This window comes from Ursus americanus, chromosome 25 (genome assembly GCF_024610735.1).
Source record: "Ursus americanus isolate L20-20 chromosome 25, mUrsAme1.1.p, whole genome shotgun sequence".
Classification (NCBI taxonomy): Eukaryota; Metazoa; Chordata; class Mammalia; order Carnivora; family Ursidae; genus Ursus; species Ursus americanus.
The window spans coordinates 24267393-24289323 of record NC_142151.1 but is presented as its reverse complement, the minus strand read 5'-3'; the positions used below and the strand labels follow the sequence as shown (position 1 = coordinate 24289323).

The 21931-nt window shown below is 36.3% G+C and overlaps 1 protein-coding gene across 3 annotated transcripts in view; it reads left to right on the top strand.

Annotated features, from left to right (window-relative positions):
- DNAI7 (dynein axonemal intermediate chain 7) overlaps nucleotides 1-21931 on the top strand; it is a 64302-nt gene that overhangs the window by 8513 nt on the left and 33858 nt on the right. For all 3 annotated transcript variants that reach the window (XM_045811896.2, XM_045811897.2, XM_087855696.1), the window contains exons 2-8: nucleotides 3711-3795; nucleotides 5102-5193; nucleotides 8003-8104; nucleotides 8947-9084; nucleotides 13369-13515; nucleotides 16072-16175; nucleotides 17013-17322. In XM_045811896.2, coding sequence (XP_045667852.2) covers nucleotides 3711-3795; nucleotides 5102-5193; nucleotides 8003-8104; nucleotides 8947-9084; nucleotides 13369-13515; nucleotides 16072-16175; nucleotides 17013-17322 — 978 coding nt within the window. The remainder of the gene's footprint in view (nucleotides 1-3710; nucleotides 3796-5101; nucleotides 5194-8002; nucleotides 8105-8946; nucleotides 9085-13368; nucleotides 13516-16071; nucleotides 16176-17012; nucleotides 17323-21931) is intronic.

Sequence of the window (21931 nt, the reverse complement as noted above, 5' to 3'; positions counted from 1 at the left end):
ATGGCATTATTAATGAAATGTTGATATTTGAATTCTTTTAGTAATACAACTGTGAAGAGATTTTACAGGACTTAGAATACTTTTCTTTGAATTGACTTTATTTGAATAGATTAAGAATGGTACCCAAGTACCTCACAGCATAGAACTGTAAAGCATGGGTAAAGGGGTGGGGGGACTTACTGTTTATATCTGTACTTTAAATCCTATTTTAATTTTAGAACACTATACATACAGTCTGTAAATTAGAGTGGTACTGCTTGAGATTTTTCAAGTTTATGATGGTGTAAAAGTGATACATATTTGGTAGAAACCATTCTTCGAATTTTGAATTTTGGTCTTTTGCTGCGCTAGTGGTATGTGGTATGATACTCTCATGATGCTGGGTGATACTCTCTCATAATGCTGGGTGGCAGCAGTGAGCCACAGCTCCCAGCCAGCCACCTGGTCACAAGCTGAAACAACCAAAACACTTACAACCATTCTGTACCCATACAACCATTCTGTTTTTCACTTTCACTTTCAGTACAATATTCAATACATGACATGAGATATTCAATACTTTATTATAAAATAGACTTGGTGTTAGATGATTTTGTCCAATTTTAAGCCAACGAAAGTATTCTAAGCACTTGTAGGGTAGGCTAAACTATGATGTTTGGTCGGCTAGGTGTATTAAATACATTTTTGACTTACCATAGTTTCAACTTAAAATGAGTTGACCGAGGTGTAACTCCATCTCGAGGAAGATCTGTATTTACAAACAGGCTTTGGTTGCCTAAAATTTGAGTCCTGGTTTCTATGGAACATTCTGCATTGACCCTAAAATGTAAATGGTGTTAAGATCAGAACATTAAAATTGCCGGGGCGCCTGGGTGGCACAGTCGTAGCGTCTGCCTTCGGCTCAGGGTGTGATTCCAGCGTTCTGGGATCGAGCCCCGCATCAGGCTACTCCGCTGGGAGCCTGCTTCTTCCTCTCCCACTCCCCCTGCCTGTGTTCCCTCTCTCCCTGGCTGTCTCTGTCAAATAAATAAATAAAATCTTTAAAAAAAAAAAACATTAAAATTGCATCTTTTTAAAACCATGTGTGAGGAAATAGAATCAGTTCATACCTGGCTCATTATAAAATGTAAGGTAACTTGTCATGAGGATGTGTATTAACACATTTATTCGTACTGAAAAATGAAGTCAGACTGTCTGGCCATCTTAAGATTCCTTGACAGAAGAGGTTTTAATGAAGCAATAGAAATGACATGAAAGCCCCATTGGAGTGGGCCATGCAGAAAATGAGAAAGTAGAAGCAGTAGGCAAGTCTTTTTAGGAGGTCTGATATAAAGAGTAACAGAATTAGAGCAAAAAATGGAAAAGGATGTGAAATGTAGGGAGGGAGAAATTTATGAATAACTAGAGGTATCAATTACAGAAGCTGAGTCTTATTAAATAGGCAATAAAGGATAGGATCCAGTGTAAAAGTGGCAAGTTCAGCCTTAAATAGCTGAAGGTACATACAGATCATACACCATAAAGGGAGGGAAGGCAGACAAAGGTTTATAGATAGGTTCAAAGATTTGGGTGTGTAACTGAGATGATTTTCTGAGTTTCCAGTGGTATGAGAGATGAAGTCAACAGCTGAGAGTAGGAAAGAGGAGAGGATTTTGGAGGTTTGAAGAGTGAGGAGAATGAACAGTGGTGGGAACACTGGATGGCACGAAGTCTATTTAAAATTTGTGCTCATGGGGCGCCTGGATAGCGCAGTCGTTAAGCGTCTGCCTTCGGCTCAGGGCGTGATCCCGGCGTTATGGGATCGAGCCCCACATCAGGCTCCTCCGCTGGAAGCCTGCTTCTTTCTCTCCCACTCCCCCTGCTTGTGTTCCCTCTCTCGCTGGCTGTCTCTGTCAAATAAATAAATAAAATCTTTAAAAATAAAATAAAATAAAATTTGTGCTCATAAATTTGAGCTCATGTACTTTTCTCTGGCAAGGTTCAGCTGCTCAGACTGCTAGGGCAGAATAAATGGAGGGTTGAGTTGAACTAGAACTAGGAATTCGCCAGCTGAGCTTCTCAGAGGGAGGGAAAAAGGGGGGAAGTGGAAATATATAAATTAGTGGTTATGGTGATGAGCTGTGAAACTTAACCTGGGTAGAGAAGTGGAGCAATGAGGGGCTTCAAGATCAGTGAACAGATGGTTGGGCTAATGGATTAGAGATTGCAGTGCAGCGTGCTGCGGTAGGTGAGCCAAAAAGAGAAGACGGTCATCCAAAAGTCTGTATGTTCCAAGGATTCGCCACTCTACTGTTGGCTAAATTGAGATAGTGTCTTCTCTTTCTATACTTTCCCTTAAGGAAAACGGAGAGGAGGTGGTTATCACCAAGATAGTTCTCAAATTTGTATTCTGTAGCCCTGATCTCTTTGCTAAACCTCAGTTCTCCGGGTTCAGTGCCTGCAGACATTGCCTGGACGCTCTACTCGTATTTCTTATTAATTAAATTTATACTCCTTTCAACAGTATTTTATCCAAATTTACTTGTTCTGTACTACAGTTTTTCTTTTTGACTTTTCTTTAACTCATTCCTCTCCCAGCCTCCAATTTTAATCATTATCATATAAGTTCGCTTCTATAATATTTATTGGATCCATTCTCCTGTGTTTATTACATTGTTATGACTGTAGTTTTAGTGACTTCTCTTAATAGTCACCCAAATGGCATGCTCTTCATAATCATTTTTTTCCTAATATACAGTTAGTTTTCAAAATTATATTCTTAATAGCCACAGCCCTTCTCAAAAACTTTTAGGGGGTTTCCACTTGTTTAGAATAATGCCCAACCTCTATAACATAGGCTCCAGCCTTTTTTCCCACTTTCATTGTATTACCTTTTCTTGGAATCTCCCCAGGGCCCATGACTTGTTGGCCTTTCCAGTGCCATCCCATCTCCATGTCTTATTGCCTGTATTTCCCTCTTCCTGAGATACCTTCCCCTCATTTCTGAATGTTAAAATCTTTTGGGCACAAACTTAAATCCTACCTGCTCTATAAAGTATTTTTAATCATTATAGACATGTAGTAGTATTAAAACTATTTTTACATATATTGTTACATGCTTTATATATATTATATATGTATTATGTTTTATTTTAATCCTTACAACAATAAAATGAGGTCTTTTTTAAAAGATTTTATTTATCTATTTGAGAGACAGAGACAGAGAGTATGTGTGAGTGGGCGAGGGCAGAGAGAGAGAGAGGGAATTTGAAACAGACCCAGCACTGAGCACAGAACCTGACACGGGGCTCGACTCATACCCCTGAGATCATGACCTGAGCTGAAATCAAGAGTCAGACACTCAACTGACTGAGCCACTCAGGCGCCCCAAAATGGGGTCTTATTTAGCATCATTTTAAAGATATGGAAACTGGGAATGAGAAAATTATGTAAATTGCATATTAATTGCATAGTATTAATTGTATAGTAATTAAATTGTCACTGTCACTCTTGCCTTTAAATAACTTATATGCTTATTTTTCTTACTTGTTTCCATACTTGGTCCTCAATGCATTGGGTCAAGGCTTTGTACGTAATAGTCTTACTTGGATGAATGAAAGACTGGATTCATAACAACAAAAGTGTTTTTCATAATTACGATTTGAGGGATATGTGTTTTAAAGTAATTTGGGTGCATGTTAATAGGTTTTTTTTATGTTGTGACATTTAAGTCTGGCAGGAAGAAGAAGAAAATCACCAAAGCTGAACGATTAAAGCAGCTACAAGAGGAGGAGGAAAGACGGCAAAAAGAGGAAGGTACAAAATACACAGTGTTATTATTTTCGTATGTGGGGAGTATAATAATAGGTTGGTATTTCTACATTCCAGTCAATATTTTTAAAAGAATTTTCAAAATTCTTCAATTTTTCAGATTTCATCTGTTTTATAGTAAATGTCTGCTGTTTAAAGGGCACCCAGAAAGTTCTATTAGTACATACCTGTCACTTTCAGCTATATCTTGAAGTAGAATTGCCAGATAAAATACAGAATGCCCAGTTAAATTTGAATTTCAGATAAACAATGGATAATTTGGGGTAATTTGCCTCATGCAATATGAAACATACTTTAAAAAAAAAAGGCAATTCCTTTGTCTGAAATTCAAGTTCAACTGAGCATCCCGTATTTTTATTTGCTAACTCTAGCAACCCTCTCTTGAAGTGTTTATATTTACTGGTGGAATTACAGGTATTGGTCCTAATTGTACAGTAAGAATTCTGAAACTCAAATTCATTAAATATGGGAAGTAGACACTAGCAAGAAAGGTACAGAGCCGCCTAAGTTCTTATAGTTTAATAATATTTATTTGTCAAGTTTAAAGAGAATTTTCATTTGTAAAAAAAAAAAAGTCAGTTAAAAATTAATAAAAGTATCAGTTATTTAAAGTACCAAAAAGTGATTTTAAAAATCTGAATATTTCAAGTGGTTGTAGCTTTTAGCATTGAGAACATGTGTGGATTCAAATTCAGGCTTTAAAAGTCTGTGCTCCAGTTCCATGTTGGTTTTCTATGTATAATCATTATAAATCCTTTTTAGGTAGCTCGTGATAAGAATACAATATCAGGATCTAGATCTTGGGGGGACAAGTTTTATTATATTAGATTAAATTCATATTCTTCAACATGTATTTCATATTTTGTTTTTAATAGTGAAAGCAAGAGAAGATTAAAGTAGTTGCTTCTGATGATGTAGATGTCACCAACTTACGGAAATCTTCTGACGGTTTTCCTCTCCTTAATTACCCATGATAGACCTGTCACTTTTTATTGGTTGAGATTATTATTGGATTTCTATAAACTTTTGGGGGAAGAGAAATATCATTATAGGCCTATTTTCTTGGCCAGAAAGTTTGATGTTATGTTTAACATTATGTTAAAACAATAACATGTTAACACGTCGTGTTATTTTTCGAGACCTAGCATCCGTCTTCTTTCTACCACATGTATGGTTGTGACTTCTATAAAATATTTCACACCCTGACATCTTGAAAATATTTTAAGTAATTTTAAGGGCTTAAAAATAGATTGATTTAATCACTGAGAAAAAAATTTTTTTGGTTCTTTAGAGGAAGCCCGTGTGAAGCATGAAAAAGAAGAAATGGAAAGGCTTGAAATACAAAGGATTGAGAAAGAAAAATGGCATCAACTTGAAGCAAAAGTATATAAACATTAGTAATGTTATTTTTTTAAAGATTTTATTTATTTTTCAGAGAGAGAGAGAGCATGAGCACGGGGAAGAGCAGGTAGAGGGAGAAGCAGGCTCCCCACTGAGCCAGGAGCAGCACTGGATCCCAGGACCCTGGGATCATGACCTGAGCCGAAGGCAGATGCTTAACTGACTGAGTCACCCAGGCATCCCTAGTAATGTTATTCATGAAGACAAACTATGTAGCTGTCGGATCTGTTTGGCCGTGTAATGTCACTTTCCCCCATACCTACCACTAATGTTTAGGCCTATATAAACTGGTTTAACTCATTTAATTCTACCAGAAAGTTAGTGAAATTATTACATTTCACAGATAAGGAAATCGAGGAATAGGGAAAGTAAGCAGCAGAGCCAGGACTTAGATACAAATAGCCTTGCTTTGGAATCCTTGCTTGTAAGCATTAAGTTATTTTTCTCAATCTGTTTTATAGATAATTAAACAGGGATGCCCCCTCCCCATCCCTCAAAACGCAAATTCTACCTCTCCTATTTTAGTTTTACTTCTCTTTTTCACCAGAATTTTTCAGATCAATATTTCTGAAATATTTTGATCTGAGGAGAAACTTTGTGAGTATTAAAAATTGAAGACCCCCAAGGAGATTTGTTTATGTGGGTTATATCTATGAATATTTACCATAGTAGAAACTCAAACTGAGAAATTTTAAGATGCATTATAGTAATAGACATTAAATATTGTTAAAAATAAACATTAGTAAAAATAAGTAAATATATTAACATTTTAAGAAAGAAAACAACTATACGTAAAATTATATATATAATATATATATTATTGATTTATAATTGACACATAACATTATATTAGTTTCAGATGTACAACATAGTGACTCAATATTTGTATATATTGTGAAATGATTATTACAGTACTCTGATTAACATCCATCACTGCACATTATGTTTTTTATTTTATTTTATTTTTTTTAAAGATTTTATTTATTTGACAGAGAGAGGCAGTCAGCGAGAGAGGAAATACAAGCAGGGGGAGTGGGAAAGGAAGAAGCAGGCTCCCAGGAGAGGAGCCTGACGTAGGGCTCGATCCCGGGATTCCAGGATCACGCCCTGAGCCGAAGGCAGATGCTTAACGACTGCGCCACCCAGGTGCCCCATCATGTTTTTTAAATTAGGGACATAAGTGGCATTGTTTATATTTTTAGAATCTCTTTGATGTCGGACTTAACAAAAGACAGCTGGATTCTCGTATCTACTTCAGTAGTCTGTTTAAATGTGTTGTTTTGATTGAAGTATATGGAGAAAATTTGGCCTTACACAGATTCCTAGTTGGAAAAAGGAAGAATATTGTAATAGCCTTTCAGAAATTGTGAATATTCTTTTTGATACTATGCCAAAACTCAGTAAGTCATAGTTTCTCAATATGGAATCTGAAATTATATCAATGAACTTTTCATGCTCTGTTACACTAAAACATTGATTTATCTTACCCTTTAAATAGATCTTGTATCCACGTATGATTTTGCAATATCATGCATTCGTTGCTTGGAAAAATTCGTTTACTGAGTTATTTCATTCCAAATACTGACACATTTTTATTATTCAATATCAAAAATCACATGCACTAATATTATCTCCAATCAAATCAGAAAGGTTTTTAAGGAGAAAATGTCAAGTGAAGTGATAGGTATGTTTTCTTAAAATTTGAATTTTTTTTCTTAAAGATTCATTTATTTGAGAAAGAGAGCAGGGGGAAGACCAGAGAGGGAGGAAGAGAGAATCTCAAGCAGACTCTCCACTGAGCACAGAGCCCCACGATGTAGGGCCTGACCCCATGACCTGAGATCATGACCTGATGCTCAACCGACTGAGCCACCCTGGCACCCCTTTCAAATCTGAATTTTTATTTGAAAACTTGAATTTTATCATTGGTAACAAATGCTTTTAATTGTTTCCTGGAAGTGACACGCTCAATTCATTCATTTTTGAGAGTGTCCACCAAAATACTCTAATAATTGTACAAGTATTTATTTCTCAAGACAGTCTTGTCCTTTGACAGGCAGCAGGAGTGCTTTATGCATACTTCCCATTTTATCACACAGAATAATCAGAAGACATATACTGATGAGTTGACATTTAATAAAATTAATAATGTTCACTTCATCGCATCATTCTTTTTTTTTTTTTTTAAAGATTTTATTTATTTATTTGACAGAGAGAGAGAGACAGCCAGCGAGAGAGGGAACACAAGTAGGGGGAGTGGGAGAGGAAGAAGCAGGCTCACAGCAGAGGAGCCTGATGTGGGGCTCGATCCCATAACGCCAGGATCACGCCCTGAGCCGAAGGCAGACGCTTAACCGCTGTGCCACCCAGGTGCCCCTCATCGCATCATTCTTATGTGAAACTGGTTGTTTACCACCCTTCTCCCCCAAAGAACGTGACCCCCTAGTAGAGCTCGTGCCTTCATTTGTGCTGGGGCACCAGCAATTTTATACCATTTTGCACCATTAGTGCAAATGTATACATTGCAAAAAAGGCAAATACTGTTTTAGTATTATTATGAAGAGAGAGTTGACCTCTCAGATGCCTAAAGAGTCTTGGGGACCCACCAGGGGTCTGCAGATCATCACAAACCACAGTTGCAGATGAAACCTTTTGGAAAAGCAGTTGTATTCAAACTAACTCTAGTGTTTATTTCGAAACTAAGTATTTTGCCAGTAAAATTCAGATGCTACTTGTGAGGCATAAAGCTAAGATTAAAAAGTGGGCCAATGTATTTATCCCAATGCAACAGGATCTAGAAAGGAGACGTGAAGAACTTGAAGAACTTTATTTATTAGAAGGGTGTTTTCCTGAAGCAGAGAAATTGAAACGAGGTACTAGATTGCTTGCTCAGGTAAGGCGTGTGTGTGTGTGTGTGTGTGTATGTGTGTGTGTGTGTACTAATACTTTTGTACCACAAGAGGGAGTTATAGTCTGATATCCTTTTTAATCCTCCCCAAACTGAGTTTGTCTGTAAAACATCTCTAATCTGACAAATCTCTCATATCGCATGTAGCAAAGTAAATTCACATGGCTTTGTAGAAAACTACTTGTCAAGAAGACCCTTGAAATTTTTATATCTTTTGACTCTGATTTAATTTTGGGGAATCTATAGTGAGGGAATTGTTCTAAGTTAAAATAGAAAACTTTGCGTTTAACAGAAACTAGTGTTGCTCAAAACAGCATAATTTTGGAAACAATAAAGATTATTATCAGGAGAAAAAGGAAAAACTAATAATATGGCAAAAGATGATGGCAGTATAATTTTAAGCAAAAAACTGTAAATACAATATGATCACAAATGTAGAATTTGCATAGACTACAGAATGAATGGAAGGACGCATACTAAAATGCCAATGGCGATTAACAATTAGTAACAATTTGAGTAGAAATGAGCCCGTGTTGGCTTTTGTAAATATAGGAGTTATATGATTAGAGGAGAAAGCAAAACGAAACGAACTCATAAATACTGTTTTCAAAATACGACAATTGCTAGAATTGTTATTTATTTGAATTATGGAAGCTTTTAAGTTATTTTGATGACGCGAATTTTGTTATTTTAGAGATATCTGAAGTAAGCAGTTAAAGTCATAATGTTTTTTGCCTCGTTTGGAAAAAACTAGATTATGAGAACTGAAAGTTATTTAATCTTTGAATTTTCATCCGTGTGAACCTTCAGACATTTTTATTCCACAGTGGAGACACTACATTCAATGTGATGGGAGTCCTGATCCTTCAGTATCCCCAGAAATTAATACTTTTATTAGCCTGTGGAAAGAGGAAACAAATGAGACTCTTGAGGAAGTGATTGCGAAGGGTAAACTAGTACTAAATGTACGTACTGGATCATTATTCTATAATTTTAAATTATTTAAATTATAGATTGTCTGATATTGACTCCAAAATAGAAATACATTGAATAACTGTAGTATTTGCCAATTAATAACACTGCTTGCTTGGCTACGGAGAAAATTATTTGCTAATCTTTTTTTTTTTTTAATTTTTACAACTCCTATTTTTATTTTTTATCTTAGCCACCTTAGGTAAGGTCAGCATGACATAAACGTGAAACATTATGTGTGTCTAATCCAAGCAGGAAAAAAAAATCACGTTGCCTCCATTTATGTAGATAACTTGGGAGAAAAGTGCATGATTTTATCCCGGGTTGAAATTTTCCACTATTCTGTGATTCACTGCAGATGTTTTTCAGGTTAACTATGTGCCAGGCACCTATTCTTTAAGGCATGAAAGTACAAAGATGGGTAAGAATATTGTACCTTCTCCTTCTGCAAATAGGATGGACAGGCCACCCTGAGGAACTACCACTTCAGGATGCACTTAAAAATGCTAAAAAAAACTTTTTTTAATGATGTATAAATTCATTGCCTACCAGGAACCTAGGTGGCTCAGTCGGCTAAATGTCTGACTTGGTTTTGGCTCAGGTCATGACCTTATGGATCATGAGATTGAGCTCCACATTGGCTCCGTGCTCAGCAGGGAGTCTGCTTGAAGATTCTCTCCCTCTTTCCCTTTCCCCACTCTAGTGCTCTTTCTCGCATGCTGCTTCTCTCTAAAATAAATAAATATATAAATCTTTTTTTAAAGATTTTATTTATTCATTTGAGAGAGAGACAGACAGAGAGAGCAGGAGTAGGGGGAGCGGTAGAGGGAGAAGCAGACTCCCCGCTGAGCTGGGAGCCAAAAGTGGGGCTTGATCCCAGGACCTGGAGATCATGACAAGAGCTGGAAGCAGATGCTTAACCATCTGAGCCACCCAGTCACCCCAATAAATAAATATTTTAAAAAAGATAAATTCATTGCCTAGTTCAGAACAAAGTGAGGGAAAATCTTGGAGGCCATAAAACAATTCAGAAAAGTGGGCAAGTCTCAAAGGCGGTGGCTTCCCAGAGAAGCCACTTCCCCAGAGGCTTCCCTTTCTGTTAAGTCTTGGGTTTGCATTGATTTAAAGGACCATCAGGCAGCAAAGCCTAGAGTATGTGAAAGGAGGCAAGTTGAATCCAAAGATTCCTTATATGGCTGGGAGCCTCCAAAAGTTATTGTGGATAATAGAGGAAATACCTACTCTGCAAAAGGAGATGATATGAACTTGTTTGGCTCATCTTCAGCTTAGAGAAGGGAAATAAGAAAAGGATTCTTTTTTTTTTTAAAGATTTTATTTATTTATTCGACAGAAATAGAGACAGCCAGTGAGAGAGGGAACACAAGCAGGGGGAATGGGAAAGGAAGAAGCAGGCTCATAGCGGAGGAGCCTGATGTGGGGCTCGATCCCATAACGCCGGGATCACGCCCTGAGCCGAAGGCAGACGCTTAACCGCTGTGCTACCCAGGCGCCCCAAGAAAAGGATTCTTAATCACAAGTGAATTGGAAGTCAATTGGGAGAATTTACCAGAATATATCAGAGAAATAAAGAGATGGAAAATATGAAGGAGCAGTTAATAGACATGTATGATAGAGAAAAAGTGGCTAAAATACATTGAAAAGGAGTACCAGAAAGAGATGCAGAAGAATGAGGGAAAGACAATATTCAAAGAGAAAATGGCTGACATTTTTCCAGAATTGAGGAAAGATAGAAACCCTCAGATTCAAGAAACCCAACAAATCCCAAATTAGGATGAATAGAAAAATCCCCACTAGACACACCTACATCGTAGTTGAAACTAGAAGGAATTCACTGCTCTTGGTCCTTTTATCCTCTAATGCTTTTTGTTACAATTCCTCACCACCTTTTTGTGTTTCTTGTCTTCTGCATGTTGTTGTGAGATGGAGTAACTGCAGATTCTGTTAAGCTCATGACCTGCATTGCCTAATTTGATCTGGACGAGCTTAGGAGACCCATTTTACATAGAAAGAGAAATTGTGACTCGCTTAGAGTGTCCTATGTGACTTCAGATGGGTCTTACTCTGCGTTTCCCAAGGCGCCATGCGCTCCTGGACACAGTGAGGTGTTCTTGCCATTGCACATCCTGTCTGCCACACGGCCATGGCACGTGCTGGGCCAGCAACCTGGTGCTCTGCCAAAGCCGGGGGGGAGCGGCAAGAAGCACAAGTAGTAGAGTTCCTCCGTGATGAGCTGGAAGCGAAATCTTCCTTATGGAGAGTGGGTTACAGAAGTGGAAATAATAAATACTAGGGAAAATGGGAAAAAAGATCAGTAAGACAAAACAGGAGACAGAAGAAGAGAATGATCATAGCAACAGGAAACTAAAGCAGGCACACATGAGGAACAGAAAGAACTGGATAGCAGTGATGCCATGGTAAACACCAAGTTCCAAGTGATCACATTTATTTATTTGGCAAGCCCTTAAGTAATACTACGCCAGGCTTTAGAAATAGAAGCTTGCTGAATTCTTATAATAACCTTACGAAGTAGGCACTATTATTCCCATTTCACAAATGAAGAAGGCACAGGGATGCACAGAGGCCCACAGATGTTACGTAACTTGCCCAAGCGCACGCTGTTAGTAAGCGGTGGCTAGGATTGAAGGCCTGCGCTCTGGCTTGAGTCCACACTGCACTACACCACTGCACTGCCTCTCTCAATTTAGAAACTTCTTAGGTATTGATTACCTGTCAGTGCTCAAAACTAAATCCTGCCGCTTACTAGCTGTTCCTTGATCTTGCTGTGTCTCACTTTCTCCAACACTATAAATATCTCCATTCTCTCCTTGCTTGCTTGATTTCTTTTTTTTAAGATTTTATTTACTTATTTGACAGAGGCAGAGGGAGAGATAGAGCACAAGCAGGGGGCGTGGCAGGCAGAGGGAGAGGGAGAAGCAGGGGAGCCGGATGTGGGGCTGGATCCAAGAACCCTGGGATCATGACCTGAGCTGAAGGCATGACCCTTCAGCTTACCCCACTGAGCCACCCAGGCACCTCGCTTGCATGGTTTCTGAGATATTAAGTGCAATTCTTAATTTCCTCTAAAGGTAAGGTGTTTTTTCCTCTGGATTCTGTGGGGATTTTTTTATCTTCAGTTTTTCTGTGGTTTGAAAATGATATGTCTAAGTGTAGTTTCTTTAGGGCCTTTATCCTGCCCTATTCTCTGAACTTCCTGAACCTGTGGTTTGGCATCTGACATTAATTTAGGGAAATTCTCAGTTATTTTTATTTCAAATATTTCTTCTGTTCCTTTCTCTCTTTTTTCTCCTTCCGGTATTCCCATTATGTGTATGTGACACCCTTTGTAGTTGTCCCACAGTCCTCAAATATTTTATTCTATTTTTTAAATTGTTTTTACAGGTTTTTGTTGTCTTTGCCACTTCGTTTTCAAGGATTCTATTGCTTTGTCCTCTGGCTGAGAGATTCTTTCCTCAGCTGAGTCTACTCTACTAATAGGCCCACCAAAGGCATTCTCCATTCCTGTTACAGTATCCTTTGATCTAGCATTTCTACCTGGTTCGTTCTTAGGCTTTCCATCTCTCTCCTTTACATTGCCCATCTGTTCATGTATACTGTCTATTTTATCCAGTAGAGCCCTTGGCATAATAATCATAGTTGTTGTAAATTCCTGGTCTGATAATTCCAACATCCCTGCCATGTATGGTTCTGCTTGCTCTGTCTTTTCAAATTGTGGTTGTTGCCTTTTGGTATGACTTGTCATTTTCTCCTGATAGCTGGACCTGATGTACTGATGTATCAGTTGATTCTCAAGGAGCTCCAGGTCAAGATGATCGGTATTGTGCCTTTGCGGTTCTTTTGGGAGCGGCCTGCCCTGGACTCCGATATAAACATTCAGTATATATTAGTAACTCTCTTCTTCTCCTCCTCCTCCTCCTCCACATTGTTGTTATATCATTAATTTCTACTGTTCCACAATCTTAGGTACCCAAGCTGTCCCTGCTCTATTAACTTGCTAATGAAAGCTCTGTGACACATGGTCGGGAATTCTTATAATGGAGTTTCTGGAGAAAATATTTTATTTTTCCATGATCTTAAATAATACAGTAAACTTAAGAAAGGATTTTTATATGTTGTACTGATGATATGATGTGTGCCTCAATTCAAAAGTGATAGAACATCCCCTTTTCACTTTTTCTTTGACTATTTGTTGGACGATTATTTTTATAGTAAGTTTTTACTTTGTTTTTATTTTATAGTTAATTGAGAAATTGAAATTAATTTTATTGGAAACACCACCATATGATTTGGAAGATAAAAACGTAATACAGTACCAAGGATCAATTCTAGAACTGCAGGAGCTCCTTCATCTTAAGTTTAACATAGCCACAGAAATACTTCTCAGAGTAAGTGTGATTTTTTTTTGTGTGTGTGTATGTCTATAAGTTATGATTAACTTTTTTAAGAGTTAAAATTTTACACTACATGATAAAATCTGGTATCTTTTTAATTAAAAGGCTATGGAAAAGTTAGTAGAATAATTTGAGGCACATATATTTATCCGGATTTAACCATTGTAAATATTTCTAAAGAAAAAAAAACATTATCAATATAGTTAAAGTCCAGTTTTTCTTTAAGATTTTATTTATTTATTTATTTATTTGAGAGAGAGAGAGAGAGAGCACAGAGGGAGAGTGGGAGGGAGAAGAAGACTCCTCGTTGAGCAGGGAGCCTGATGCAGGGCTCGATCCCAGGACCCTGAGATCATGACCTGAGCCAAAGGCAGATGCTTACCAGACTGAGCCACCCAGGTGCCCCCTTTTTTCTTATAGTTGCTAAGGTTTAGTAGGATCACTATGAAAATAAATTCATAACAATTTATATGTTAAATATTCACTACTCTATATAAATTGACAAAGATCATAATTATTGGTAGTCACTATTTTTCCCAAAGATCTTATCATTAGTGATAATATCCATATAACTGTAAAATCATTTTTAAACTTTAGAAAGTAGTAATTCCATAATCTAGTGTCCAGTCCATATTTAAATTTTGGCTAATATCGTATCCCATGAATGTCTTCTATGGCTGTTTTTGTTTTATTTTGCTCTTTAAATCAGAAAATGACCTAAAGTCACACTTTGTGTGTGTGTGTGTGTGTGTGTGTGTGTGTGTGTGTGTCTATTTTATCTTTTGGTTTATTTTGGTCTCTGTATAGCCTTGGTAGAATATTTTCTAATTACAAAAGGAACTGCAAAGAAGGCTTAAACTTCACTAAATTTATTGTTAGTAGTAATATTCATAATATAATTTTGGAACTATTTTATTTATATTGCAAGAAAAGCAAGGAAATGTATTACAATTTTTAGTGATCAAGATTATTTTAAGAGAAAAAGAGATACAGTATGTAAAAGAAAAGGAGATTAGAAAGAATACTGTCATGTTAAATTTTGAAATGGAAATATCAGTATGAACCAGATTTCTTTTTAATCCATAAAATGGAACCAGGTCTAATTGAGGTAAACAGCCAGTTCCAGGTCTGGAGGAGGGTAAGTGAAAGATAAGTTTGAGTTACCTTGTGCTAGAAAGCACATAAATGCTCAGAGACTAATGGAGTGGTATCCAAAGGGACAGAACTAGCCTTTTTAAAGGGTCTTCCACTGGTCAAATTTGGCATAATTTGAATATCAGAAAGAATAATTATAATTGATTATAGACCATTGAATAAATAAAAATCCGTGCGTCTAAAGTGACGCTCCAAAAAAGGAAGGGGGAAAGGGCAGTGGAGGGAAAGAACAGTTCTTTACAGAATAATGCCATCTAATAAATGTAGAAGGATTTGTCAGTTAGAAAATTATCATTTTTTAAATTCCTCAGTGTAATAAATGATAAGGATCATTTTCACTTAAATAATTAGGTGAAAAGTTGTTGAGGAACACGTGATTTTCATAGTGCCAAAGTATTAGACCACAGATTACTTACTGATTGGGGAAGAGTGTACTTCTTGATTGGGAGATATGGGTACTTACCACCTTAACCAAGTGATCAAGTCCACATCGTTAATAGTGGGACATCATATGCCTCCTGATAGGAAGCAACGTGAAGAATACAACATAACCTGCAATGCCTTCTTGCCAAAAATAATCAAACTTACCTAGACCTAACTTTCAAACAAGTTACAAAAAATAAAGGGGCTAGAAGAACAAGTCAAGCAATATCACGAAGAGACAATCAGATAAATTCACCATGTGGAACAGTTCTATAAGACAGCTATTCTGAACACTTCAGAAGTTAATGTCATGGGGAGGGGGGATGTATGGGGGATCTATTACTTTTTAAAAATTGGTAATAAATTCAATCTCCAATACCTCTAAGCTTTATATTATGGCGACTAAATGTATACAATATTAGTTAAGCCATTTAAGAGAGTTAATAGGCATCAATCTATGTTAGTCCTTATTAAAACATCCCTAAGAACATCCTTAAATTGTGTGTTTAATGTTGGACATCAAGTATTGGACTAGTAAAAGATGACTCATCTGGATTTCATTAACTGGATATTTTGTTTTCTAAAACTTGATAATATTCAGAAATAGACTAACTTTTGCAGTAGCATGATTTACATTTTAATAAGGTACAGATAAAGAAGCATGTGTATGGTTACAAGTCATGATAATGTTGAAATTGAAAAGGGTAATATAATAGTAATCCTGGGAATATAGGGGCAACTTTAATCCTTAGACACAGTAGGAGAAACTGAGTGTGAAGCACATTTAATTAAGTAAATACTTTTGTATCATTAAGAGAATTTTTAAAACAATTTTTTGTTATTTTAATACTTTTACCCAAATTATTCTTTTAAATAACGAATCTAACACCTCAGTGATGAAATAACTCCTCTAAGTTGCATAATTTATGAGGCCGCTCATCTTTTATAATGTTTTCTTTTTTTCTCTTATAGCAAGCTAGTACGTTAGCAGATCTGGACAGTGGAAATATGGAAAAAGTCATTCAAGATGAAAATGTTACTCTATATGTGTGGGCAAACCTCAAGAAGAATCCAAGGTATTCCCATGGGTGATACCATAGGTCAAAAGACATTGGGAGTCACATGGTGACGACCAGGCAGACGCCTGTTGCATACGAGCAGGGTACGCTTGGAAAAAACCTATGTTAGGAAGTCGGCCAGCTGGGGTTTGAATCACAAACCTGCTATTTGTTTACCTTAGGCAAGTTATTTTCTGCTAATAACATCTTTCTGAGAAATGATAGTGATGATAAATTCATGATCACTTCTTCTGTTTAATCTTCAATATTTCAAATTGAGTTAGTATGGCAGTGAGTTTTAGGGAAAAAATTACCAACGTAAAAGTTAGGAGGCCTGGTTCTGGTTCTGGCCCCAGCTCTGAAAAGACTGGTCATATGACGATGGAAAGAATTGAAGTTTAATTTTGATATTTAGTAACAGGAGGGAACAAAATATTTTCCAAGTTATATTTGCTATAAAATACACTGCCATTTAAATCTAAGGAGACAATATTTCACTGTAAAACGTGTTATATATGGGCCATCAAAATATCAAAGGAGACTATGGAGAGGGAAGAAGAAAGAGAGTAGAGTAATGTCAACATTTAAGGGATGGTTAGGAAGAAGGCCGTCCTGAGGAAACAGAGAAGGCCCTGCCAGGGATGGAAAAGAAGAGTATGGGGTCATGGATCCCAAGAGAGTGTTTTGAGAAGGATAACATTAACCACTGGGTTCAAATGCTGCAAAGCAAGCAAGCATGCATGGGGATTCCAAAGTTTGGCAAAATTCAAGTGGAGAGAAATACTGCTTAGGTACAAATTCTCAACAGACTTAGTTTCCTAGGGTCTCATCCTTTTTTAAAAAAATTATTAACAGGTACAGAAGTGTCAGATTCTCTGAAACACAAATTGGATTTGAAATTCCAAGGATTTTAGCAACAAGTGACATTGCCCTGCGCCTCCTGCATACTCACTATGACCATGTCACACCACTGCGCCCTGTTCCAGCATCATTACAAGAACATACTGCCACAGTAACTGACTTTGCCAAAGAGGAAGTTAAGAATGAAGAGGTAGCAATCAGCAAAGAGCTCCAAAAAGAGGGTAAACAACGAGAAAATGAATCTAACTCGGTTCACGAAGAAGAAACAAAATTTGAGGAACAAGGTGATAGTGAAGTACAAATGGTAGGACGCATTTTTTAAACGTATACGTTTTTTTCCTTCATGTAATACGTGTTATTAGATTCCCTTGGAGCATTCTTAAGATTTTTTCCTAAACAACTAGAAATTGTCTGAAAGAGGCTCAATTTTGAATGTGTATGTTTTCTTCTTGCCTTCTACCGATAGTCACTATTCATAGTTGAGCCTGTTGCTTCAACATCCTAAAGTTCAGCACAGGAATTGCTTGGTTTCATTTTAGGGACATGCCTAAACAATTTTAAAGCAAATTTAATTTTTATGTACGGTATTTCAAACTCTCTTAAGGGAACTTGCCATTATATGGAAACTTGAGGTAAATACTTTCACAAACTGAAGGATTATCTTACATTACTTTCTTTCTTAGCTCTTGATTTTGTCAGAAAGGATTTTATAAAGTAAAATTGATTTTCGTTAAGTATTGTACTGCTCTCAAAACTTGACATCTTTAGACATAATAACATATTTGGGTAATTTAATTATCATATTCCTTCAGTCATTTTCTGCTCTTTTCTATTTCTGGATTTTCAAGCCACTTACTTAATTATGTTAGAATTAATTGTCTCTTTAGAATTTTTCAGAACTAAGCAGCTTTTTTGTTTGGCCATAAACAATCTGCATATTAGGAAGGACCAGAAATAGCAGGTTTTCCTGCAAGTGCCTAAGATATGATGTGTATTGTTTTTTTGGTTTATTTTCTTTAAACACAGGGAAGGGTTAAGAATTAGATTGAATATAAATTTGAAATCAGATAGGAATTATTAAATAATCTAAGAATGTATTTAATTGAAAAATTCCATTTTATATTATACCAGAATAAAAAATTATAGCGATTCCTTAGCAATATAGAAAATGGATATGACATAATGATCGACACAAAGAATAGTATTTAGAGTATGATTACAACCATGTAAAAATTAAAAGGAATAGAGAACCCAGAAACCTGTATATAGCTGATATTTTAGAGAAGTGGGAAATAATTCGCTCTTTAAAAATTTGTCACTTAAAAAAATGTTCTTTGAGCAATCCGATAACTTTTAAAACAAAAAAATTGATTTTACTTCTCAGCATGGTAGCTTCACTAGATAGAGTTAAACAATATTTATAGTTTTCCTGTCTTTTCTGCACATATCGGATGATTACTCTCTTCACCCCCCTGAAGCTGGGCATGACTAGGACTTGCTTTAGCTAATAAGATGTGAGTGGAAGGGACATACTGATTTCTAAGGTGGGGGAAAATAAAGAATGAGTAAATAGGGCCTAGACTTCACAGTAATTAAATACGCAGTAAAAAACAAAATGAAAACCCATTAACTTAAAATTTGACAGGATTTGTGGTGGAACATTCGTGAAAACAGGGCAAATTAAAAACAAGGTAACAAAATTGTTGTACGAAAAAAGTGTCTAAAAATGTTTGGCCTTGATCTGATTCAAAATATTGGATAATTTCTCCCCCCTCAAGTTCCTTGATTATAATTAATATTTAATGAAAACCCATCAACATTTTATTCAAGAATTTCACGTTATTTGAAAATTGTGAAATAATAATTAGGAAACATAATTTGTTACTTGAATTTACATGGCTAACACAATTCTTTCTTATGCACATGTCTGTTAAAATGGCCTTATGCAGTGATGATTTATTACAGTTCTGTTAATGTTGGAAATAATTTTATATTAAAAATATAAGCATATAAATTCACGGTAATAACAAACAGTGCAATTATAGATCTTTTTCAAGGTCTGTCATTCGATACAGTAACGAGTTATTTCCTTTACTCTCAACTAGTGAGCTCAAAGCTACCAAACTAAGCTTTCCTCGGTTCAAATGGCTCTTATCAATGTGTTTACATCTGGTTTTTCCATTGTTATTTAATGCTTTATTGAACAGTTTCAACTTATAACAATAACTAAAGATATGCCAATGGCTAATGTTGATAATGCCACAAAAGTACGCCCGGGAAAAGCATTCTACCCAGTGGTAAAGCGCATGTTTCATGGAATATTGAAGCTGTCCTCAAATAAGTAGTCTAGGAAACCCAGAGTTAAGATCAGTGATACGGCAGAAACAGTTTTATTTTATGAAACTTCTCCTTAGCCTGGGAAGCTTGACCAACAGTTCTATGAATGGGAGACAGGGAAACCTGGCTGGAGGGAACTCTGTGATCAGGGGATTTCAAAAGAGAAAATTGCCCAAAAGATGAGTAACATTAATTCATTTAGTGCCCCCGTTTCCAGGAACCAAAACTCTCATCACACCGAGCAGGCATGTGTATCGATGCTTACACCTGTGTGCTCTAGCCTCCTTCCAGAACCCCCACAGAATTCTGAGAAAGTTTATATGAATAATGCTAAAGCACGAATGCGTTCCACAGAAGCAGAAGGATCCCGAGGTCATGGTTCATTGTGCCAAGGCAGGAGGGAAAAGCTGTCTCCTGTGCTGAAGGAGGATCGGTGGGGCGGGGTCAGACCCGGGAGCTGTAACTGCTTGGAGTGAAGAATCCCCCAGGCGCTTGCTGTGCTTTGCTGGGTAGGAAAGAAGGGAGAGCAGATTGTAACAATGGTCCGCTGGGCCTACTCTTGCTACTAATACCGAACAGTGTAAACCACCTTTTCTAAGTGTGAGTAGCCTGCAGAGGGTAGAAATCACTGGATAGATAAAGAGAGTCAGCAGTTCAAAAGAGGAGGACGAAGATAATTTGATGGAATTTATGGGGGGAAAAAGTAGAAGAAAGGATAGAAAGAAGTAAGAGATTCAAGATCTGTATACAAGAAGTTCCAGAAATTGAGAAGGGAAAGGATGGGTTTAATATAGTGATTGGTTTGGGATTTGAAATTAATTTTTATTTGTATTTAAAAAAATAACATTAAAGTTTTAAATATAAAAACAAACTAATGAAAACTCAGAATGATACAAATATATGAGGAGAATATAGGAAAGTTATTTTATTATCTTTACAAGAAGATCTTTCTTATCAGTGCATCCAAATCAAGACCATAAAAGGAGATTCACTGGATTCAAACATTTGTATAGCCAAATAAACCTCTCTATGAAGAAAGTTGAAAGATAATGAAATGGAAAAACTATTTAAACATATAAAACAAGGGGTTAATATTTTAATATAAACAGCTCTTACAAACTGGTAAGATAATTTCCTATTGTGAGATTAGGCAAAGGACTTGAGTAGTCAGATGAGAGGAGAAATGCAACTAGCTAATGAAAAAATAAAAAGATAGTGAAGCAAGTGAGTGATCAAATTAGAAGCAACATGATACCCTGTCTTCTCAGTTCGAGCATGAGGGGGAGGAGGCATTTTCATATACTGTTGTTAGAAATGTAAATTTGTACACTCTTTCTGAAGGGCAATTCGGTACTATGTAAATGTACCCAACAGTGATTTTAATGTTAATAATTTATTATGAAATAATAGGACAAATAAATAAAAATGTGCTACAGTGTTTATTGCGATATTTTTATAGCAGCAAATATTTTCCACAGGGTAATTAGCAATCAAATAGCCATTCAAAATAATGATATAGATTTTATATACTTCTTTTAAATTTTAAATTGAGATAAAATTGACATACCTGTTAGTTTCAGGTGTACCACATAATCATTTGATATCTTTACAATGAAATAATTACCATAGTAAGTCTAATTAAATTAACGTCCATCATCACACATAGTTAAAATATTTTCTTCTTGTGTTGAGAACTTTTAAGATCTCTCTTAGCAACTTTCAAATATACAATACAGTATTATTAATTACAGTCACCATGCTGTACATTACATCCCCAGGACTTACTTTATACCTGGAGTTTTTTACCTTTTAGCCATCTTCACCCATTTTACTCACCCCCACCCCCACCAATCCCTGGCAACTGCCAGTCTCTTCCCTGTGTTTGAGTTTGTTTTTGTTTTTGTTTAGCTTCCACATATAACTGAGATAATCCAATATTTGTCTTTCTTTGACTTATTTCACATAATGCCTTCCAGATCCATCCATGTTATCACAGATGGCAAGATTTCCTTTTTTATGACTTAATAATATTCATTTGTGTATATATACCGTGTTTACTTTATCCATTCATCCATCAGTGAACACTTGCATCCATGTCTTGACTACTATCAATAATGCTGTAGTGAACATGGAGGTGCATATATCTTTTCAAGGTTAGTGTTTTTATTTCCTTTGGATAGATACCCAAGTGTGGAATTACTGGATCATATGGTAGTTCTATTTTTAATTATTTTGAGGAAGCTCCAGACTATTCTCCACAGTGGCTGCACCCATTTACATTCCCACCAACAGCGCACAAGGGCTCCTTTTCCTCTACTTCTTTGCCAACCCTTCTTATTATCTTTTTGAAAATAGCTATCCAAACAGGTAAGAGGTGATATCTCATTGTGTTTTTTGATTTGCATTTCTCTGATGATTGGTGATGGTGAGCACCTTTTCATGTAACTGTTGACCTGTTTCATGTATCTAAATGTCTTCTTTGGAAAAATGTCTACTCAGATCCTCTGCCCATTTTTGTATTAGATTGTTTTTTTACTATTGAGTTGTGTAGCTTCTTTGTATATTTTGGATATTAA